General features: G+C 42.6%; 1 protein-coding gene across 2 annotated transcripts in view; it reads left to right on the forward strand.

Moving 5' to 3' along the window:
* TRAIP (TRAF interacting protein) overlaps positions 1 to 24,397 on the forward strand; it is a 48,737-nt gene that overhangs the window by 16,073 nt on the left and 8,267 nt on the right. The window contains exons 7-11 of one of the 2 annotated variants that reach the window (XM_027837296.1): positions 5,569 to 5,682; positions 6,474 to 6,561; positions 8,304 to 8,393; positions 9,171 to 9,259; positions 21,590 to 21,745. In XM_027837296.1, coding sequence (XP_027693097.1) covers positions 5,569 to 5,682; positions 6,474 to 6,561; positions 8,304 to 8,393; positions 9,171 to 9,259; positions 21,590 to 21,745 — 537 coding nt within the window. The remainder of the gene's footprint in view (positions 1 to 5,568; positions 5,683 to 6,473; positions 6,562 to 8,303; positions 8,394 to 9,170; positions 9,260 to 21,589; positions 21,746 to 24,397) is intronic. The other variant, XM_027837297.1, reaches the window with a different exon arrangement.

The following is a 24,397-nucleotide window of genomic DNA, read 5'->3' on the forward strand; positions in this document are numbered from 1 at the left end:
CAATCAAAGCTTCTAAAGTATCCATTCTAGGCTCTGCTACTGCCTTGTAGTATTTACCCCATGGAATTCTCCTTTCCGTTGTGCCTCTCTCTCAGAGTAATGCCAATTATTGCCGATGTCATAGAGGACACACTGCTCCATAATAGGGCCCTTCTCACATACCCCATTCCTACTCTGCTGGATTTTTTCCCTTTCATTGACCTTTCTTATTTTTCCTGCATTTGCCTTGAAATCTCCCTGTGTCCATGCTCTCCCATTCTTCTAGGTGTCATTTGCCCCGCAGGAGTCCCACCCCCTACCCCCCCAGGACAAGTAGACTTTTCAGGCACCAAATACCCCAGGCCTGATCCATTTCTCTGCATTTCTCATGCAGCATTTATCAGCCCTCTCCCACCTCCAAAGTAAAGCCTCCTTTTCCTGCTTCTCAGTTTTCTCCCCTACTCCTCACCCATTCCCCTATAGACTCTTCTCTTTCCGAAGCCAAAGAAGTCACTTTTCCCTTATTGCTAGCCCTTGATTTGACTCTGGTGCATCGCTCACTTCTCTCTATCCTCCTGTTCCCCTCCCCCCTTTCAGATACCCTCCTATATTGTAATGTAGTCCACAAAAGATGCATTCACCTGTAGGTAGTTTCACTAGGTTCTGTCTATAATGCTGTCCCCTGCCCACCTCTTCACTGTTACCTCTACCAGATTTCCACCTTTACCCCTGTTTCCTAGTATACCTTTAGAAAGGTGTCGTCTCGTGTGTATCTTTGTTGCTGGTGCTATCTGTATTTATTCACTCCTGCATTTTTGTTGTTTTGGGTGTTTAAGAAGAAAATGATCTCTTCAGGCCTGATTTTCTTTCTAAAAATGTTTCAAATTCTTCTTTATTATTGAACGTCCATCTTTTGTTCTATATGTTTTAGCTCAGATTTGCAGGACAGGTCACCTTGGACCACATCCTGATCTCCCATGGTCTTTAGAACACAGTATTCCATTCCCTCCTCCTTTTTTCTAGAGGGTACAGAAGTCTTATGTTATTCAAATGTCCTTTCCTTTGTATTTGAAGGTCTTTCTACTGATGGCTTGCAGGACTTATTTCTGAATTCTGTTGTTAACCACTGTGTGTCTTGGAATTTGCAGCCTTGGTTTTTTCATTGTTGTTGGGGTTTTTTTTTTTTTCCGGAGGCAAAGTATGAATTCTTTCCATTGGGATTTCATTTTTCTGTGTTCAGAAGTTCTGGGCTTTTCTATTATTTCCTTCACTGTGGTGCTGAGGTCTTTTGTCCTATAAAGTTCTGGGAGACCTGTGATCCTTAGGTTTTCTCTATGAATCCTGTCTTTGAGATCCATGTTTTGCTTGCATAGTGAATGTATTTTCTTTTAATGTTTGTGGATTTTGCTTCTCTTCCTAGGTTATTCTTCACTTCTGTGTATTTACATTCCCAATCTATTGTTCTCTTTTGTTCTTCATTGAGACTTGCCATCACAGATTCCAGTTTTTCTGTTCTGCCCATTGTTTTTATAGGACATAAATTCTTCCCTCATATTTCTATTTCTCTTTTAAACTACTCAGGAACAGCATGTTGTGGTTCCATGTTCTCCTCAAATCCCCCAGGGTCCTCCTGTCTTATCAAGTGTTGGATCATTTTCCTTTATTTTGCAGTATTTATTCATAGATGCCTGAACTTGATTACTAGCTCTAGAAACCACATTTCCTTCTGTTACTGTTTTTCCTGTTGATTTATCTGTTTATGTTCAAGGGCTTTGAGATTCTTTCTTCCTGAAATTTCTGATATTTTCAGTCTCCAGCCCCCTTCCCCTTCTTTTCGTTATCACCCATTTCCTGACTCCCTCCCCACTGATAGTGGTTTTCTTGGGGGCTGGATCTCTAAGTGTCTTAGCCTTCTCCCACACTGGGCATTTAAGGGTTCGCTAGTCTAGATCTCTGCCTTCGGCCTACTTTTGGGTAGTCAGAACTGGCCCCAGGTGAATACTGTGCTCTTCCCCCAGGCTTGGTGGAGTGCTGCACCATTCCCCACATACAGGTTCTCCTGCCCTGGTAACCTGTCCTACTGCCCAGCGTTGGCAATTCAGAGCTTTTCAGCTCTGGCACTTTCCTTCTAAAGGGTCGTGTGGTCAAACTGACTGTCCAGTCCCAAGCAAACTTGTACAACTTGGAGCCAAGATCTCTATGGCACTAGAAAGAGGGAGGGAGGACTGGAATGCAGGGGTGTGTTTTGGTGTAAGCCTGTGTTATATCCTTGAATCTGCTAATGCTCCTTGGCATGGGAGGTGGCATAGGGGTGCTGAGTGAGCTCAGGGTCAGTGGGCATCAGTTCCTGGGTTTTGGTTTTGTTTTTAACCTTCTCTTAGATTCTGGGTGTCCTAAGCCATGGAAACAGCTGAAGTTGGTTTATCTTTGGTACATAATTTCTGTTTTGGAGAGGTTTGAGAGGTCATAAAAATCAGAGAAATTGGCTTGTCTGCCATCTTATTGTTCACATGACCCAGAAGTCTTTTTTGGGGGGAGAGGGAGGGAGGCAATCAGGGTTGGGTGACTTGCCCAGGGTCACACAGCTAGTAAGTGTCTGAGGCTGGATTTCAACTCAGATCCTCCTGACTGCAGGGCCAGTGCTCTATCTACTGTGCCACCTAGCTGCCCCTCCATAAACTTGTTTTTAAAATATTTTTGATAACTGTATTTCAATGTAATTGGTTTTCTTTGTAGTCCTATCATTTTCATTTATTTAAAAACATTCTGATGAAGTAGTCAAAGCTATCTATAACCATATAAAAAATGCTCTAACTCACTATTGGTTGGAGAAATGCAAATTAAAGCAGTTCTGAGGTACTACTTCGTACGTATTAGATTGGCTAATAGGACAGAAAAGGAAAATGACAAATGGTGGGGGGATGTGGGAAAAAATAGCTCTTTAATGCACTATTGGTGGAGTTGTAAACTGATTCAGTCATTCTGTAGAGCAATTTGGAACTGTGCCCAAAGGGCTATAAAACCATGCTTACCCTTTGACCTAGCAATACCACTACTAGGTCTGTATCCCAAAAGAAATTTAAAAAAAAAAAAAAGGAAAAGGACCTCTATATACAAAAAATATTTATAGCAGCTCTTTTCTGAGGCCAAGAATTGGAAATTGAAGGAAGACCTATCAATTAGGGAATGGCTGAACAAATTGTGGTATGTGATTGTGTTGGAATACTGTTGTGCTATCAGAAATGATGAGTGGAATGCTCTTGGAAAAGCCTGGAGAGACTTGCATGAGCTGATAGAAAGTGAAATGTACTGTGTACAAAATATCAGCAATATTGTAAGATGATCAGCTGTGAATGATTAGCTATTCTTAGCAATACAATGATCCAAAACAACTCTGAAGGACTTATGATGAAAAATGCTATCCATCCCCTGAGAAAGAACTGATGGTTTCTGAATATAGATTAAAGCATACTTTTTGTACTTTCTTTACTTTTCTTGAGGTTTGAGGTTTTTGTTTTGTTTTGGTTTTTGGTTTTGGTTTTCTTTCACAACATGATTGTAACAGAAATGTTTTGCTATATCGAATTATTTGCCTTCTCAATGAAGGGGGTGGGGAGGGAGGGAGGGAGAAAATTTGGAACTCAGTTTTAAAAATGAATGCTAAAAATTGTATTTACATGTAACTGGGGGAAAAAATAAAATATTATATTAAAAAAAATTCTAAATAGGAATCTAGGCTTTACAAGACTGCCAGATTGGTTGGGTACACAAAAAAGGTTAAGAACCTCTGTAATAGAACTTACTAATTATGTATGAAATGTGGAGGAAAAGAAAGTACCAAAGATAAACCAAGATTTTCAACATGAGAGACTTGGATGAATGGTGATGTCACTGAGAGATATAGCTAGAAGGTAGGAACAAATTTAGGAGGAATAATAAAGTCAGTTTTGGACATTTGAGTTTGAGGTGCTGGTGGGACGTCAGTGTCCTTTTAGGCAGTTTGAGAGAGAGGTCAGAGCTGGAGATAGAGATTTCGGATCTACATTAGAGGTGCTACTTTAAACTAGGGGAATAAATGAAATTGTAGTGGGAGACAGTGTAGCTTCAGAAGAGGAGGACCAAGAAAAAACCTCTAGATATTTATTTGGAAGAAAGTTCAGCAAAAGAAGTCAAGTGAGCAGCTAGAGTAGGAAAACCAGAGCAGTATGAGGTCTGTGAAGCCCAAGAGTATCCATGGGGGGAAGTGGCCAGTAGTGTTAAATAGGCTTCATTGAGATCATGGACTTAAAAAAAGCTATGGATATAGTATGATTAGAAAGTTATTGGTGACCTTTGGAGAGGAGTTTCAGTGAAGTAGTGAAAATGGAAACTGGATGGCAAGGCAGTGGGAGAGTAAGTGATATTGAAAAAAAAAGTGATGTAAGCCAAGAAGGGGAAGAAAGCTAGGATAGTAACTGGATATGGAAGGGTCAGGGAATGTTATCTTTTTTTAGAACTGGCAAAATTTGAGCATGCTTGTAGGCCGATGGGAGAGGTAAAGATGGAAGATGCATGAGAGAGAAGGAATGAGCATTTAAGTGGAGATGGGATCCAGGGAATAGGTAGAGGGATTGGCTTTACCAAGGCATTGAGATGTTGCTTCCACTGACGCAGAAAGAAAGGAGAGACAGAATGGATGATGCTAGAAAGTTTTAAGATTGAGAACAGAGTTGAATAAGCTTATGTCATAGCCTATGTTCTCTCAGAAGTTGTCTTCTATAAATGTGGAGGATGGGGGTTCAGTTGGGGCTTGAGGAGAAAGGAAAAGTTACAGAACAAATTGCTAATCAAGAATAAGCCAATAGGAAAAGAGTAAAAGGAATGCTGAGCAACAGTGAGGTCCCAGCTGAGGTTCTGTGCCACAAATTTGTAGTGGGTGAAATGGCTCCATTTCATCGCTTTCTTTGTTAAAGATCTCCAGGACCAGAGTATAAATAGGGGAATTGTATAGTGGGGTAATACTACCCAGGGCTGAGGATTAACAATTATGTGATAGTAGAAAGGCTAATGAGTAGTGAAGGTTTCCATGGTGATTATTAGTGAATTATTAAATTGGCCAGCCTTGGGGTCAAGTCTGGGTATAGAGGCAAATGAAGCCAGTGATTCAGGAAGAGACTGAGAGAATAGGCACAGAACAGAGTCTTCATTGAAGGTGAAGAGCAGGTTTAGTGAGAATAAAGGAGTGAGTGTAAAAGAGGGTCTTGCTTACTCCTCAATTGGTTTGCTCTTTATTTATCAGCTTAGCAAGGTCTTAGATGTGTTCCTCTGGTATCACTGTCCTTCAGAAATGCCCTGAGGTAAAGGTGTTGCCTTTCATTGTTGACCCTTCTTGCCTAGCAGCATTCCTGTGAAATCAGAGTAGAGCAGCTTTCCTCAGCCCTTCTGTAGGTATCCATTGGTGATGCTGCCTGCAGACACTTCCCTTTCTCCTCACCCAGCAGCTCTGATACATTGCTATAGCAACAGCAGTGAGGGGAAACCGAGCTGCTAGGATGCTTCTGCCCTGGATCCTTTAGAATTTACAAGCCATTCAGTTGGTTTTTTTTTCAGGCTCGAGATCCTGCTCCAGAGCCAGCGCCCAGAGGTGGAACAGATGATTCGGGACATGGGAGCAGGCCAGTCAGCCATGGAACAACTGGCTGTATACTGTGTGTCACTCAAGAAGTAGGTATTCCAAAATGCACTCGGGGCTTTCCTGAGGCATCATCACTTGCCTACATGAGGAGAGGGTCTTTCTCTGAAAGGAACAGATTAATCCCAGCATCCAACCCTGTAGACACAGGAACCTCTTTGGCTCTAGCACTCCCCTTTCTGCTGCTTGTACTTTGAAAGAGAAGCTGGCAGGTGAGGCTCTGAGTGCTAGAGGCCCTTCTCTCTGTGTAACCCCCTACACCCTCAGACCAAGTTCATTTTTCTCCCTACCAAGGTAGGTGTGTCTGCCTAAAATTCCAAACCTTAGCCTTCTGCTTCCCTTTGTTAGGGTGAAGACTTAAAGCAGATTTCTGAGCCTGCATGGGTGGAGGGTCAGCCATGAGCTGACTAGGGCCTGTTACCGCTAGTTATCCAGACGCAGCAGAATAGGAAGGGTGGAACCAGGAGCTCATGGGTTCCACTGTGCTTCCTCTTAGAGAACTGCTGAGCCCTGCCTGTTCCATGCTGCTTGGTTTCACAGCGGCCCCAATCATGTATGTCAGCTCATATCCGTGAAGTAGATAGAATGGTATGCCTTTTGCAGGGAGAATAACTGAGGTACAGGTTTAAATGATGTGCCCAGAGATCCTCACTGCTATCCCGTTGTTCTTTTCTCTGCCATCAGTAATACTTCCCTGTTTTGCTAACATAATACTTTGGGCTCGACACTAGTAAATATTAATAAACAGCTTGGATAATGCCCTCTGATGCTAAGAGAACTTTGTATTCCAACATCCTAATGCTTCTGTGTGATGATTTTGCAGAGAATATGAAAATCTCAAAGAGGCCCGGAAGGCCTCAGGTGAACTGGCAGATAAGCTGAGGAAGGATTTGCTTTCTTCTAATAACAAGGTAATGTGGTGGGGGAGGGGAGCTGTGAGAAGGGGGAGGAGGGTGTGGTGAAAGGCCTATGCCTCAGTCTAGGGCATCCCAGCCAAGTCAAGTGTTTCAGGCTGCCTGTACTCCTCTGTGGGACCTATAAGCTCAGCCGTTCCCTTGGGGCTATAGGACAGGCTTAGAAAGGGACGAGATCGTATTTCTTGCCCAGCACCTGGTCTGAATATCAGCAGTTTCTTTCACCAGGATCACATAGCCTGCAGCAAAGCAGTCCTTTTATTCCTCCTCAATTGATTCTGTATAGACAGCTAGGTAGCACAGTATATAAAGCACTGGGCTTGGAAAAAGGAAGACTCATCTCCCTGATTTCAAATCTGACCTCAGACACTAGCTATGTGACCCTGGGCAAGTCACTTAACCCTGTTTGCCTCAGTTTCCTTATCTGTTAAATGAGCTGGAGAAGGAGGTGGCAAACCACTCCAATATCTTTACCAAGAAAACCCCAAATGGGGTCACAAAGAGTCAGACACGACTGAAAAACAACTGAACAGTAACAAAATTCTCTTTAGATATATTCTGTGTGTCCTTATAGATTTACTTGTCTCTCACATTAGAATGTAAGCTTCTTGAGAATAGGGATGGCTTCATTCTTTTATTTGTATCCCCAGTGCCTGGCACATAGTGGGTGCTTAATATATGCTTGTTGGTGAATGACTGATTTTGCTCTTGAAAGGGATCTTAAGTTCTCTTATCCATCATTGCCTCATTTTGCAAAGAAAGAGGCCCAAAAGTTGACATGGCTTGTCCCACTTCCCATAGACACAGCAGAGCCAGGATTTGAGCCTGGGTGCTATGACTAAAAATCCATCCCTCAGGGCACCATACCACCCTCCCTCCCTCTTCAAAGAGCAAAATATAGGCCTCTGGCCTTGAGTTTGGGGAATGACCATTCATGTCCCAAAAGCAAAGAGCATTGTTCTGAACATCATGGGGCTGGGCCATCATTAAGAGACGAGCTCTCCTGTTTGGTTTTCTGAAGATGCAGTGGTCGCTTTTTAAGTCAAGTCAGTGTAGATGCAGAACAGCAGATTTTCTCACTTACTTGGAAGAACTGCTTTAAAAGGTGCTTTTGATGTTTTCCTTGCCAGCACTTAGCCTAACCTTTCCAAAATGCAAGGGAAGAAGTCTAGGAGCTTTTAGTCAGGATCCCCTTCTAAGTCTATTAAAACTCTGTATGTGTGTATCATTTGTAGCAACAAGGATCAGTTTCCCCATCTTCTACTGTGACTGTTCTTCACCTTCTCCACCTCCCAGTCTAGCTTGAGGACATCTCAGCTGGGCTCAAAGTACCCTGGATTGTACTACAGGGATTTGAATGTCAGTAACCAAGTCCCATCTATCTTGATGGGACTCCAAGGAAAAGACCTAGCAATCCCTGCAGGAGTCATTTGCCAAGTACTTGGGCCTGCTGTGTCCAGGTTTGGGAGTTTAGAGGAAATGACTTTGTTACTTGCCCCAAGAGATTGAATGAGTTGCTGGGGGCAGTCATCTGTGTGGTCAGATGATGGGAAAAATTGCTGCACTGTCTGGGCAAAGTAAACTCTCTTGGCTGGGGGAACCCTGCTCAGGCAAGGGCCTCTAACAGACTGATGAGAGAGTTCCCTACCAGGCAACTCCTGAAGATTGTCCCAAGGAAGGTGCTTTGAGTGTGAGTTGGTACAATTCTTTGGAACTTTTCTCTCTTTCTTCTTCCGTAGTTACAAAAGGCACTCTCTGAGCTTGATAATATCAAGGAGGAACTGAAATCAACCCAGAAGGATTTACAGAATGCAGACAAGGAAATCACGGTGAGATGGTGAAGGCCTGACTTGAAGGGTCCAAAAGTTTATGCGCATTTACCAGAAGTAACAGTGCAACCCCTGTTTTTCACTTCCTGGTGTAGACCTCTGTACTCAGCTTAACTCTTCCTAATAAGCTTGACATTTGACACTTTCAACAAAGAAACCCAGACCTAAATGATTGCATTCATTTTTGGCTGCCTGGGTGTTCATCCAGGACAGGTTTCAGAAATGGGAGGTGTAGCATTGCCTTTATTCCTTCATGTATCCTTCTGTCTGTCCACTGCTGGACATTGTCATGGTGCTTGCCCTCTGAAATATTGGTTATAGTTTTTATTGGCTGAAGTCCCCACCTCACTTTGAGAGGCAAGGGGCACACCCTCAGTTGTTATTTGTCCTACCTGAAGAGTACTTTAGACTTTATTTATGTGACCAATAATCCCTTCCTGTCCTGTGAACATAAAAGATCACCATTTGTTTTTTTACTGTTGCCACTCTTGGTGAATTTGGACACCAAAGGTCATCGAAGTGCACGAGGGGGAAGTAAGTTGTGCAGAATCACTTCAAAAATTTATTCCCCTGAAGTTGAGCCTTAGGCTCCAGGACTGGACTCTGGACTGTATCAGCCTGGCTGTGCAAGGGAAGAGCCTCCGTGTACTGAAGGAGTGACTGAGCTGGCCTTGCCTCTTCTCCCAAACCTGTTCTTTTCTCTTCGTCCATCTCTAGACTAAGAGCTTTATTCATTAGTCTTCTCATTTACACTTAGGCATTTTTCTCTTTCCTAAGAGCTTAAAGAAGAAGCTGACGATCCTACAGGGGACCCTGAACCTGCCATCCCACACCAATGAGACCCTCAGTCGGCTTGTGTTAGAGAGGTTTGTTCAGCCCCTTTGGTGTCGGAGGGAGGATCTGGGGAAAGCATTAAAAAATTCTCTATAGAGGGGTATTATTCATCCTAAGTTATTAGACGGAGAAGGACTAGTGACCTGTCCTAGAAATTCATCAGGAATGAAAAACAAAGCAGGAAATAAATAACCAGGAACCTCAGGTAAACTGTTCTGGGTATAGGCCTGACCAGAAGTATTATTATTTCTTTTCTTTTTTTTTTTTTTTTGGTTAGGCAATGGGGTTAAGTGATTTGCCCAGGGTCACACAGATAGTAAGTGTTATGTGTGAGTCTAAGGCTGGATTTGAACTCAGGTCCTCCTGAATCCAGGTCCAGTACTCTATCCATTGCGACATCTAGCTGCACCCTGACCAGAAGTAAAAAGCAGGTTTGAGTCTGTCTTCAGTACGCCTTTGATATGGTATTTTATTTTACTTTTGTTTTTGCATCACATTCATTTCAATAAATCACCAAGCATTTATTAAGCATCTACTAAGTGCTAGGGACTGGGAATACAAAGACAGAAGTTTGACACTCCTTACCCTCAAGGATTTTGCATTCTAATTAGGGGATACAATACATATATTCTATATGGTAACAGTGGTAATTTTCTTTCCCCATCTGTTAAAAGTGTCAAGTTTGGGAGCATCTCAGCTGGGCCCAAAGTACCCTGGTTTTGCAGAACAGGTTAGAATATTGGTTCCTGAGCTTTACTGTCTTGGCAGTGGCTCCAAGAATTGACCTAGCAGTCGCTGGCAAGGCAAGGGAGGGGAGTTTTAGATTAGGTAGTCACGGGAATCGTGAGCCATAGAGCAGGAAACCATCAGGCCCTTTCTAGGAGCAGTGGTGGTATTGATTTTAATATTATTCCACGAATAAGAAATAGAGGGTCTGCGGGTTATGGGTGAGCTGGGGTACATGCATGGTGGTAGAGAAAATGGTAAGACGTCCTCATTGAGGAGGCCTTAGTGACCTGGTGGATAGATCCATTCTGTCATTAGTGTGGGTAAGCTCTTGGATCAGTGAAAAGAGCGCTGGATTGGGGCACCTAGGTGGCACAGTGGATAGAGCACCGGCCCTGAAGTCAGGAGGACCTGAGTTCAAATCCTGCCTCAGACCAAACACTTGACACTTACTAGCTGTGTGACCCTGGGCAAGTCACTTAACCCCAATTGCCTTAAAAAAAAAAAAAAGAAAGAAAGAAAAGAGCACTGGATTGTAAGCTCCCAGGTTAGCCAGAGTAAGGACATCTATCTCTGCGCCCATCCTCAACCCAGTGAATCTTTCCTTGTAAGAGAAATGACAACAAAACCAAAGCAAAAAAGGTCAGCTAAACTAACACACACAGTGATAATATCTGTGAGCATATAGCACGTTCTGCATCCTCGCCCTTCACCCCTGCAGTGACAGGAAGGAGCTGGCGTACCCATTTTAGCCAGCCATTCCAAACAGATTACCGATTCCTGACTTACGGTTTCAGCAGTCCTGAAGCCTCTCGCTTTCCAGTCTCCCTTGCTTCCACATTGTTCCTACCTTTTTAAGCTTCTGGTGGAGGAAGACAGGAAGTGGTGGGGCTGGAGCTTTGCCCAAATCTGACAGCTCACTGGTTTTTTTGTTCTGAATTTGACAAACAACAATAAGCATGAATATTCCCAGATACAAAGTACAGAAGGGGGATTGTGTGTGAGACTGTAAATCTTCTTCTTGTTTTTTTAAAGTCTGTACTCATTTCAGCACTTCAGTTCCAAAGCGGTTTCTTTGTCTTGTTGCTCCCTGAATCTCCTCATCTCTTCTCTGCTTTTTCTCTAAATGCTTCACGCTCTTTTCTTTCTTTTTAGGGGGGAATATCTACAACCAGCTTGCGAGGAGCCAGTTGTCAAGTTCATTGGCATTTTTACAGAGTGTTAATGAAGCACCTAATTTGCTTGCAGTTGTGTACTAAATGTTGTACAAAGCTACAGCTCTTGTCCTCCGGGAGCTGACAATTAAGACAGGCACATGGTAGTCAGATGAATCATTTAGTTTAACACCTTCATTTTATAGAAGAGGAAATAGACCCAGAGTGGAGAAATAATATGGTAGCCAAGCCCAGATTAGAAAGCCTAGGGCTTCTAATTACAATTTCTTCATTCTTTCAACTCCTCCAAGCTGATGAACTTGTATATGCACACATACCTCTCTATCTGCACAAGTGATCCCCTTCCATCTCGTCCCATCTCCTCCAGCAGAGCGCTCCTCTGTCATCCCCACTCTATTATTAATCTACAATTTCTGTGCGCTGGCTTACCTACTTCTCCCCCACTCTCAAAAAACCCTCTGTAGATCCCTTCATCTCCAATAACTATCATTCTATATCTCTTTTGCCCTTTGTGGGTAAACTCCTTGAAAAAGCTGTCTCCTCTCAATTTCTTCTTAAGCCTTTACAATCTATTTTCTGACCTCAGTGATCTCTTAGTTGCCAAATCCAGTGGCCTTTTCTCAATCCTTATTCTTCTCAACCTCTCTGTAGCCTTTGACGCTGTTGATCACCCTCTTCTCCTAGATACTCTTTTCTTTTCTAGGTTTTTGGGGTACCATTCTCTCCTGGTTCTCCTACCTATCTGACTATTCCTCAGTTATCTTTGCTGGATAATAATAGCTAACATTTATATGCACTTACTATGTGCCAGGCACTGTGCTGAGGGCTTTATAGTAATTATCTCATTTGATCCTCACAACAACCCTGGGAGGAAGGGGCTATTATTATCCGCCTTTTACACTTGAGTAAACTGAGACAAAGAGGTGGAGTGACTTGCCGAGGGTCACCCAGCTAGTAGTATTTTGAAGCTGGATTTGAACTCGAGTCTTCCTGACTCTAGGCCCAGCATTCTATCCGTTTTGCCACCTAGCTGCCTCATCTAGAGGCTAGCTGCCTAGCTGAATTCTCATCCACATCACTCCCTCTGACCATGGGTGTTCCTCAGGGTTCTGTCCTGGACCCTCTTGTCCCTGTGTGCTACTTAGCTTAGTGATCTCATTAGCTCCTGTGGGTTAAATTACCATCTCTATGCTGATGATTCTCAAATCTACCTTTCCTGCCCCGAACTCTCTGCTGACCCCCAGTCTTACATCTTCAACTGCCTTTCAGACATTTTTAACTGGACATCCAGTAGATATCTTCAACTCAACATGTCCAAAATGAAACTTGCAATCTTTATCCCAAACCCTCCACTCCTCCAAACTTCCTTGTTATTGTAGAGGCCATCACCATCCTCCCAGCCCCTCAGGCTCACAACCTAGGAGTCATCCTGGACTCTGTACTCACCTACCCCTTACCCCCATATCTAGGCTGTTGCCAAGGCCTGTCCATTTCCTGTTTGCAACATCTCTTGAATAGACCCCCTTCTCTCTTCTGACACTGCTACCCAAGGGGTACAGGCCCTTATCTCCTCATGCCTGGACTGTTGCAATAGCTGCTGGTGAGTGTGCTTGCCTCAAGTCTCTCCCCTGCATCCATCCTCCATTCAGCCGCTAAAGTGATTTTCTTAAAGTACAGATCCAGCCATTTCTCTCTCTCTCAACTCCAGTGACTCCTTTTAACGTCTCAGATCAAATACAAAATGCTGTTTGGCATTCAAACCCCTTTATAACTTAGCCCCTTATTACCCTTCTAGTCTTCTTACATCTCATAATCCCCTACCCCCCAATATTCCTTGATCCAGTAGCACTGGTCTCCTTCCTCTTCCCCAAACAAAACACTCCTAACTCCAGGCATTTTCTTTGACTGTCCCCCATGCCTAGAACCCTCACCATCTTCATCTCTTCCTCCAGGCTTCCTTTAAGTCCCAGCCAAAATCCCAGTGTTCTACTGGAAGCCTTTCCCAGCCCTTCTGAATTCTAGTGCCTTCTCTCTTTTAATTATTTTTATCCTTTATGTAGCTTGTTTCTATATATTTGTTTGCTTAGTGTCTCCCCCATTAGATTGGGAGCTCCTTGAGGGCACTGCCTTTTGCCTCTTTTTGTATTCCCAGCTTAGCACAATACTTAATAAATGTTTATTGAGTCACTGACATGTATACAAAGTGAAACAAGCAAGATAAAACTCTTAAGTACGTAAGTGGGTTGGCAAGACCTTTTTTAAAAATCAAATATAGGTAAGTAATTCAGCTTGTCCTTATTTAGGGTATTATCCGTTGTTAACTGGACTCTCTGTGACCAGGCTTCAGATTACACTGTCTGAGGCTGATCAGCTCTGAACTAAAGCCATTTTAGTATCTAGTAAATAATCATGGGAGCTTTATTGCATATTTCCCAGTTAGTTGATAACCAGAGTTCAATTCTGGCATCAGACACTTGCTAGCTGTGTGACCTTGGACAAGTCACCTAACCTCTGTTTGCCTCAGTTTCCTCAGCTGAAAATTGGGATAATAATACCTATCTCCTAGGATTGTTGTGAAGCTCAGATGAAATAGTATTTTTAAGTGCTTAGCACAGAGCCTGGCACATAGTGTATGCTATATAAAGGCTAAGTGCTATTATCATGATTATTTATCAAATACTTAAATATCCATAGTCTTATAAATTATTGATTTTCCTTCCATCAACATAAATTGTATGATTGTATTCCCTCTGTGTCTCAGCAGATATTTTTATGAGTTTTTATAGTTAATAAATTCATCACCTGATGATCAACCATTTGTTGAAGAGCCTCTCCACACTTAGGTAGGTTGGCCCTTGAATGACAGGCACATTGCCCATGCTTTCTGCTTTGGTGGGACCTGCCAGACAGGTCTGGTGTAGAAGTCTTATAAATCTGGTGGCGTAACCTCCCAGCACCAGGAGTCATCTTACCATAGCATGGCATCAGAGCAGGCCTTCGGTGAAGGAACCTGTCTTTGTCCAGGTAAAAATGTATTTCAAATATCTACTGTATACCGAGCATTGTGATAAGTGCCATACATTTTGCCAAAAACCACGTTGTGTGTTTTCTATTATTTCTCCTCAATCTATCAGATTTACCAAATAGATTGATAAGATTCTTTAAAAAACTGTTGACTGTTATCCTCTATTGTCTCTGATTTGATTTTTCCTGCTCACGAGGTAGCTTCATCTTTAAATCTAGGCACAATTTAAGCTTTCTGATTTCTGTGTACTTTCCCATTCTTCCATAAGTTTTCAAAAGTGGTTCTGCACTAAGTGCCTAAGGATAGAGTCCTCTGTTGGGTACTGAAGAAATTGTAAAGTTTAGATAGTACCTGATTCTTGCTGTCATGAAGCCCATAGTTTGGAAAGAAGGTTCAGAAATAAACATAGGTAATTCTAAAGCACAATATTGCATGATAACTTCATTAAGAAGGTACAAAATAAAGTGCCATGTGAAATCTGGGGGAGAATCAGAATCATAGATGAGGAAATCAGTGAAAGCTTTGTGTAGGTGGTAGCATTTGAGTTGGTCTTTTAAAGATGGTAAGAATTCTACAAGTGAAGAGGGGGAGGCAGTTTCTGGCATAGGGAATAAAAGAAGGCATGGAGGTGGGAGTGATCAGGTTGTGTTCTAGAGATGGATAGCAGTGCAGTTGGGCTGGAATGTGGAACGTGGGAGATAGATTGGGTTTAGTTGATGAAGTCTGAACTTTAGGTAGGTAATAGGGAGCCACTGAAGACTTTTTGAACCAAAAGGTAATAAAATTTGCAAATAGGAAAGACTAGTGTGACAGGATAATTCAAAGAATAGATTAGAAAGGGGGTAGAAAATGGAAGTAGACCCATCGGGGTACCATAGTTATTTAACCTTTCATCAGTCTTTTCCACTAACCTCACAATCTCTCATTTGGCTCCAGGTTACCTTAGATTTAAAAAAACCTTTCTTATTCTTTGCTTTTGTGTAAGCTTCTAGTGTGTGCTCCCCTCTTTTCTCATTTTCTTTTTCCTACTGTATTTAAATCATGCCCTTCGTTTCCCCTTTGTCATTTGAAAGTCGCATCATATATTTCCATAAAAGCATTTGTGACTCTGTTCAGCAGCCTTCCCAACTTTCATTCTCATTTGTGCTGCGTTGCCACGTGCACTTCTCTTTTTGGCCAGCTGGGCCTCTTCCCCCATTTTAGCTGCCTTGTGTGACAGTGCCGTGCCAAACATTAGCATGTCTATCAACCTATCTTTGAGTGTGGGGATAGCACTGCTGCTCCTTCAAGGTGGGATTATGTTTCTTAGCTTCGGATAGCTAAGTGGGTCCAAGTTGAAACCTCAGCCTCATTCTTGTCTCAGGCGACCGGACAGCCATGTTTCAGATTGAAATATTAAAGTGTGTCCAGAGCAGGGTGACTAGGAAGTGAAGACTCTGGTAGACCAGGACAGATGAGGAGGACATAATGAATATTGAAGGGACTGGAAGTGTTTAGCCAAGAGAGTAGGAGACATGGTTGATGTTTGGGGCGAAGGGATGAGGCTGGTTCTGCTTGGCCACAGAGGACAAAATAAGGCCTGCTGGATAGAAGCTGAAGAGAGTAAGATTTTGACTACATTTAAGAAAGAACTTTCTAATGGTTAGAGCTATCCAAAAGTCTAATGAAAGCAAAAAATGAAAAGTTAATATATTCTCTGTCACTGGAAGTCTGCAGGCAGAGGCTAGATGATCCCTTAAGATATTGGAGGGGGACTTCTTGCTAAAGTATAGGTCAGAGGTGGGGAAGTCTGTGGTCTCGAGGCCACATATGGCCCTTTAGGTCCTCAAGTGAGCTTGACTGAATCCAAACTTCACAGAACAAATCCCCTTAATAAAAGGATTTGTTCTGTAAAACTTGGACAGGTTGAAATGAATGAATGTGAATGAATGAATGAAGTGTAGGTTAAACTAGATGAGCCCTGAGGTCTCTTCTGACTCTGAGATTCTATGAGGTGCAATTCATTTTTCTACTCTCGATTGTGCACAGGAAGTACTGTTACTTGAACAGCATTGAACCCTTTCTAAACTTTTCCCCATTTATCTTCTTCCCATGTGTCCCTTACCTCATGATCTTCCTTCAAATTTATTTTTTCAAGTTTTTATGACTTCTTTACACTTCTGAATTTTGTTGCTTTTCTAAAATTCTTTTACCCTGGTTTCTTCCTATATGAAACAAAGGTGTTGGATTAGATTTTTCTCTAAGGTCCCTTCCAGCTTTTACATTCTGTGATCCTATGAACTAATTTCTCCTTTAAAAAAAATTTGACTCAAGAACATGCATCCTTATTTTGTCTCCTTTATTTTCTGCATCTAAAAATGGTCTTTAATTTACTCTCTCATTTGACTAATTTTTGCCTACCATGTCACTTTTCCCGAAGATAACTGAGTAATAATTTTTTAATTAATTAATTAATTTATTTATTTTGGCTAGGCAATGGGGTCAAGTGACTTGCCTGGGGTCACACAGCTAGTGAGTGTTTTGTGTCTGAGGCCAGATTTGAACTCAGGTCCTCCTGAGTCCAGGGCCGGTGTTCTATCCACTGGGCCACCTAGCTGCCCCAATAATTTTATTTATTAAGCACTTTATAAATGCACAGCATTGTGCTAGATCCTGGGGAAAATACAAAGTTTAAATAAAATATGGTCCCTACCCTTCTGAAGCATGGAGACTCATGTCTCATGTCTTCATTAGTATTCAGTTTTCTGACTTGACAAGTTGAATAAACTCCCCAGTGAGCCACGTTGGCTTCCTTCCATTGTTTAGGAGGCTTGTGATAAACCCTGGCCAAAAGGTCCCTCTTTGAGATCGTCCGAATTATGAAAATGGCAGATCTTTATGCTTTCAACTGCCTCTACCAAGCTGTTAATAAAAGTAGCATAATTTTTTAAAGGTCTCTTTTTTGCCATTTGAACTGATAGTAGATACTTCAATTTCCCTATTACAGTCAGCTTCTCTAACCAAAGCCTCCCTTCTGACTCTGGAAAACAGCAGCTCTTGAAAAATGAATATATGTCATGTCCCTTGAACATTAAGCCTCCGTAAGCTGACAGTGAGCCAAGTAAACCCTGTATAGCGCACAGGACATGCTGTTCCTGACAGAGCTGTTTAACCAAGTAAATTTGCCAGAGAAAACAAGATGTTAGAAATCCACGAAGATGACTCACTTTCTCTAATGAGAGAGAGAAAACGGTCTTTGAAACGGTTTTCTTGTCTTATCCTTTGCTTCCTGCTCTGTCCCTTATTTTGAGCCAGTGTGAGACCATAGGCAGCAATTGGGGAGGGATTTGAAGGAGAGGAAATGACAAGCGAGGAAAGGTGGTTTTGCATACAGAGAAGCTTAAAAAGGCATAGGAGCCAGGGAAAGGGAATCAAAGCAGGCAGATGAGAGTGAGAGTGTGCAGACAGTGGGCTGCACAGAGATGTCACAGGTTGGGGGTGGGGATGAGGATGTGGCCACTTAACCTGACCAATATGTTTAAATAAGCATTCGGGTTTGGTGCTGGGGTGACCAGAGCCATCACAACCTGCAAGGGAAGAGCTCACAGTCTGGCACATTTTACTGTCTGGAGAGTCAGGAAGACCCAGTTACAAATCCTGCCAAGGGGACTTAACCAGATATGTGATCCTGGGCAGGTCACTCACCCTTCATTTCCCCATCTCTAAGGTACAGATAACAATAATAGTGCTCACCTCACAAGATTGTTGGGCCGAACAAATGGGATAACAAATGTGAAGCTATAGAAATGTAAGCTGGCTATCAGCCTAACAGTTGGGACCCAGGGAGGGGCTAGGTCTAGGATATGAGCACTTTGTATTTGGCATTCCAGCTTGTGCCAAAGAGCAGACAGAAAATTGAATGTGTGGCCCATTGACTATGTCACCAAGGCAGAAGATACTGATGGTACCATTTGGAATGGCCTAAGGAGATTAAAAACTCTTCAGTTTATTGCTTTATTACTTTTAGAATAAAATATAAACACCTTAGTTTGCTTTTGAAGTACTCCACAATCTGGCTCCTACCTACCTTTTCCATCTCAGTTCCTATTGTTCCCGTCGACATCAGTTCTAGTCAGACTGAACAGCTAGCTGTTCGCTATACACAAGATTCCCACTGCCTTTGTATGTTCTGCCTTTTGTGCCTGAAATGCTTTCGTGGTCACTTCTTCCCCTAAGAACCCTTCACTTACTCCAGAGCAGAGCTCAGGTGCCACCTCCTATGTGAATGAGACTTTTCCTGATTCCCTTCCTTCTCTGAACCCCTAAGTTGTTCGTTCTCTCCCTCTTGAAATTACTTTGTATTTCTTTGTCACATGCTCTGTGTTTACTTATCTGGCATTTATTGTCTCTTCCTCTCCACCCCCTAAGTCAAATATATACACCGTGACAGCAGGAACATATCCCAGTGCATTAATAAATGGTTGTTGGATTAAAGGAGAAGGTGCGGAGGTGACCAGCTAATAGTAGAATGGTGCTTTTAAGGTGAGTAGCCCAAGTACTTTCTGAATTTTGGCACAGTGAGGGACAAAAGGTCAGGGGCCAGATTTAAGAGGAAGCCATAGAAATAGCACTTCTTAGACCTGAAATGGTGTCAAAAACAGAGATATGCTTTTGACTTAAGCTGAACCTGAAACCCCATCTCTGTTGTCTGTAAAAACTCAGAGGTGACAATCTGTGACTAGATGGTGTGGGAGTCTCCATCTGTTGTTGCTATGTTATGTCAACTGTGCTTCGCCTCCCACCCCCCCAAAACCCAAACCCAACAACACAAAAATCTTATGGTAAGAAGTCATCTTTCTACAGTGCTTTAAAAGTTTCCAAAGCACTTTCTTTGTAACATCTCTGTGTGGCAGGTAGTGTAAGTATTGTCCCTGTCTTTATAGAGGAAGAAAGTGAAACTTGGAGAAGTGATTTGCCCATGGCCCTGGGACTAGGGATTGGAAGAGAAGATCCATCCTTTGTGCTTGAAGCTGCTTGGGAGCACATAGGTTCGTTCTCCTGGCTAATTAGAGCCACATGTACTGCTTGGTCTCTCCAGCAGTCCTCTGCATTGCTACAGCACGTAGGTTCCTTTTCTTTTTTGTTTTTGACAAAATAAACATTTCCCAGCAGATACCCAAACGTACACTTCCGCAAAGTATATTCCCCCCAAAAGCAATGAAGTGACCACTGCCCTGTTAGACTAAGCGTACCTTCACGCAGGGGCTCATTTTTATAGGCAGTAATCTTTATCTGTTGAACCAGTGACTTAAGGGAAAAGGAGGATCTCATTGGATCATAGGCGTCAGAACTAGGAGGCACCTTAAACACCATCTAGGTCTCCCCTTCGTTTTACAGATGAAGACACTGAGGCTCAGAGGGGAAGTTACTTGCCCACAGATATAAGAAGGGAGGCAGAACCAGTCTTCTGACTCCAAATTCTGTGTGTGTGCATGCGTGCGCGCGTGCACATACATATATACACACATATTTTATTATATCACATATAATATGTAGTAATATATCATTTTTCATAATTGACTCAATGATATTTGCCTGCCCCTTTGTAAAGCAAGCATGAAAAAGGAAGGATGGCATTTTGGCTAGAAACGAAATTGCTCTGTAAGTGGCTAGAAGAAAAAAACTCATTTCAAGGTAAAATGGGTCAAATTTCTTACCATTTCCTAGCTGTGTACACCATATGCTCCCCCATTCCCCTTCCTTCTTAAGGTCTCTGAGGCTGCCACCTCAGCTTCTCTCACTCCAGTGATTAACCCTATGAGTTCCCTGATCTGTCTTCGTGACGCTTCACACATCTCATCAAACACGGCCCCCTGCTTCGGTGTCTGTGCAGCAGTAGCTTTAAAAAAGGAAATATGGAGCACTGTGAGGGACCCTAGGGGAGAGGTGCAGAAGCTGGCCATTTCAAAGTAGGTCTTTCTAGGCAGCCACATCTGAAATGTTGCCAGTTGTCCTGTTGTCTAAAAGGACCTACCTCTGCTGTTGCATCGAGTACCGAGCTCTCTTTGTGTCAACAGTGGTGCCCCAAGAATGATTTAGAAAATGAGAGGACCTGAGAGGAGAAGTCTGGTGCTTGAGTCTGGTTTCTGGTTTTATGTGTGGCTTTTCTGTCGCTTCCTCTCAGCCACATGGGCTATGATTCAGGAAGGAATGAGGATAGACCTTGAATTCACCCTTTCAGATATTTCAGCGCTTTGAAGTATGTCACACTTCAATGGGTCTGTGATCTCATTGATGAGAGCAGTCTTTGCTCTGGCGGAGATCATAACCCACCAAACCTTCTGATCCTGTGTGTTGCTTGTCCTTGTCTTTCTAGATATTCTCCATAGAAGATTTATCCAGCGAGGCAGAGGCCTTCCTCTGGTTCTTTTAATATCTTCTGGGTACCCATGCAGCATTCAGGAATCTGTTATCCAAGTTGTCCATTTGTTATCTTTTGCTCTCTTCCCAGCTTGTGGCCTTTTCTGGTCATGTGGCCCCTTGATGATGTCTTCCGTGCCACTTGGCATGCTCAAGTTATCAATGACTAACTTACACCCACTCTGTGTTTTTCCATTGCCCTTATTCTTCTGACATCATGGTGAGCTATGATTTATAGCTGTACAAGGAGAATACTAGTATTGAGAAGTTGGGCTTTTGAAGCAGGGAGGAGCTTAGAATTATTGAAAGCATTGTATGTTGGCCAAATTCAGTCCAGCCCATTCTCTTCCTGTTCGGCTCTGGGCCTAGCTTGCTGTCTGTCTATAACAACTACCAGTATATATGTTCTGATGGAAGGGCAGCACAGCGAGTGAGTCCACTGGTATGTCAAGATCTGAGAAGTAGACATCTGTCATCCATTTGGTTTTTGCTGTTTGGATTGTTAGCTTAATCTCTCTTAAGTTCTGGTGCTTGATAATGACCCTTTCAGGTATATCTGGTAAAAGTTATCATTCCTGCGTACGTTGAGTTAAAGTGATCAAATAGTTCTTCCCACAAATGTTTACATAATATGTGCAAGGGACATAGTAGATCCCTACTATGGGCATACGTAGTGTCCCCTAGACACTGGAGGGAGGGAGGGGCTGTTAAAAGTGTATTATTCAGGGGCAGCTACGTGGTGCAGTGGATAGAGCACCGGCCCTGAAGTCAGGAGGACCTGAGTTCAAATCTGGCCTCAAACCAAACACTTGACACTTACTAGCTGTGTGACCCTGGGCAAATCACTTAACCCCAATTGCCGAAAAAAAAAGTGTATTATTCAGGATTCCTTAAGATGCCTTACCTTAGTAGGTAGGGTAGGACCCTGTGTACAGTGAATAAGTTGAACCTAGCTGTGTACTCGCTGTCAGAGCCTGAAGAAGATAATGTTACTCTGTGTGTCCTCTACAGTGAATGATTCCTTTTTCTCTTCCTAGCCCAGCTCCTGTGGAAATGCTGAGCCTAAAGTTGCGCCAGCCAGCCCGTGGTGAGGATATTGATCTGAATGCCTCTTTTGATGTGGACACGCCCCCAGCCCAGCCCCACAGCTCCAAGCTAGTCCCAGCTAAGAAGCTCTGCCTGGAGCAGTCAAGGTGAATGGTCTTTGTCCTGGCCTATGATCCCACCTCCCTGTACCCATTAAGGGGCTGCTTGGTCTGCAGAGAATTTAATGGTGGTGACAGGGGGAGGTGGGTAGGCTGTTACTACTCATGGTCATTTTCCTTTGTTCCTGGCTCCCAAATCCCCTTTTTACAGAAGTAAAGGGAGGATAGAGGAAGAAACAGCTAGAGGAGAGCTAAGAAAAGGGCACTAACTCCTCTGGCCAGTACTCCAAAGCTGGGGGTGGGGTGTGATGGCCTGTGGCCTAACCCCAAGGGGGATGTGGGTCATATCATACTCTCCCCACGATACACATTTTTAAGACTTACCACACCTACTTTATCCCTCCACACTACCTTACTCAGCTCCCTCCCTGTGCAAAGCTCCCAACCATAATCTTTCTGAGCCAGACATTGGCTCCTCATGATAGTTATAAGATAACCTGATACTGAAGTACCATTCTGAGGGCAGATTCTGCACCACCAGGCAATGACTAATATGTTAGAGCTCTGTATTTTCCATTTTCATTTTGGGTGGGAAAACTGCTTCACATCTTGTTGGGGGAAGAGAGGAAAAGGAGGGGAATAAGCATTTATATAGTACTTGCTATGTGTCAGGCACTATACTGAGTGCTTTACAAATACTATCTTATTTGATCCTCACAACAACCCCGCAAGGTAGGTCCTGTTATCCCCATTTTTCAGTTGAGGAAACCGAGGCAAACAAAGATTAAGTGACTTGTCCAAAATCACAGAGCTGGCAGGTGTCTGAGGCTAGATTTGAAGTCAGATATTCCTGAGTTCAAGTTCATTATCTTTACTCCAAACTCATTTCTCTTTGAAACTTCCCTACTATTGTCTTTTAAAATAAGTTCTTATGGATATTTTCTGGTTCTTACATCACCATAGTATCCCATGTATATGCCCTCCCCCTCCCAAAGAATCATCCCACTTGACAAATAGTATTTTTTAGAGGGAAGGAAAAAAGTCAGGACAACTGATTGATACATTGAAAAAGTCCAGAAACATGTGCAATGCATAAACCGTGGACCTCCCACCTCCATGAAAGGGTGGGTTGAGGATGTCTTCTTGTTTATCTTCATTTGAGTCCCATTTAATCTTTATAAGTTTGTTCGTTTACGTTTGTCTTTTTCGTGTGTCATTGTTCTTTCTGTTTATATTGTTGTAGCTAATGTGTGTGTTGTTTTCTTGGCTCTGCTTACTTCACTCTACATCAATACATTTAAATCTTTCCATGTTTCTCTGGATTTATTACATATCATTTCTTAGAGTGTAGTGATATTTCATTACGTCGATGTACCACAGTTTGTTTATCCATTCCGCAACTGATGGACATCTTCTTTGTTTCCAACTCTTAGCTATCACAGGAAGTGCTACTTATAAATATTTTGGAGTACACGGGGACTTTTTTCTTATCAGTGGCTTCTTTGAGGTATAAGCCGGGTAATGGAGTCTCTGGTAATGGTATGGATATTTGATTACTTGATTTGCATAATTGCAAATTGCTTTCCCAAATGGTTGTACCGTGTCACACCTCCCTCAACAGTTTATTAGTCTGCCTATTCTTCCACAACCCCTCCAACATTGACTGTTGCCATTTTTTGTTATTTTTGCCAGTTTGCAGGGTGCAAGGTAAAATCTCAAGAGTTGCCAGATTTCCTTATTTTTAAGGTCACTACCATCTTTCCAGTCACCGAGGTTCATAACCTTGGTATCATCATCAAATTCTCATTCTCTTTCACCCCACATATCCAATAGATTGTCAGATCTTGTTTCTATTTCTGAAAGCTCTCTTGCATCTGTCCCCTTCTGTCTTCTCCCACAGCTAACACTTGTTCAGGTTCTAACCTCCTCTGACCTGTACTCTTGGGATGAGCTCCTCTTTGGTCTACCTTCAAGTCTCCTGTCTTCTAAAGCACAGACCTGACCATGTCACTTCCCTTCTCAATAAACTGTGTGATCAAATATTATTTCATTTTTAGCTCATCCTTTAAAGTGTTTTTTCATGCAAGTTGTATAATGTATGTAATTATTACTACAGTAATAATAGATTTATAAGTAGGTAAATATGTGTATATTGGGGGTATACATTCAAAATTTATTTGCTGATAGGGATGTGCATCAAGAAAGTTTGGAAACCACTGCTCTGGAAGTTCCCAACATCTTACTCTTCTTGCTCTGCTGGTTTCCTCCCTATGCCTTCATTTCCCTGTTTGTGTTTGTGTTTGTGTTTGCCTCTCTGAACAGTAAGGATATAGGCTTTTCATCGTACGGTCACAAGCATTCTGGTGATTGAAAACCACCAGACAAGGGTCTAAATGTCAGAAGGGCCTATTGCCTGAACTCAGGGATGTCTGGAAAAACTGTGGCAGGGATCCTGAGTGTGCACAAACTAGAACTGCCGTAATAACTAATGATAATTCAGGGTTCTGTAGTACTTTTCTTGTTATTGTTGCTGTTATGTAGCCTCTAAGCTACAAAGGTGCAAAGAACAGAAGCAAATCCCTTCAGAGACTTAATGTGCTGAGAGAATGTGGCTCTCTTCAGAAGAGAGGGAGAAACTGACATCAAGAGAAACAGAAAGTGGGACATTATAGGACTTCTGGGGTACGTGTGTGTGTGCCC

This window comes from Vombatus ursinus, unplaced genomic scaffold, assembly GCF_900497805.2.
Source record: "Vombatus ursinus unplaced genomic scaffold, bare-nosed wombat genome assembly UNPS02014820.1, whole genome shotgun sequence".
In the NCBI taxonomy this organism is placed as follows: Eukaryota; Metazoa; Chordata; class Mammalia; order Diprotodontia; family Vombatidae; genus Vombatus; species Vombatus ursinus.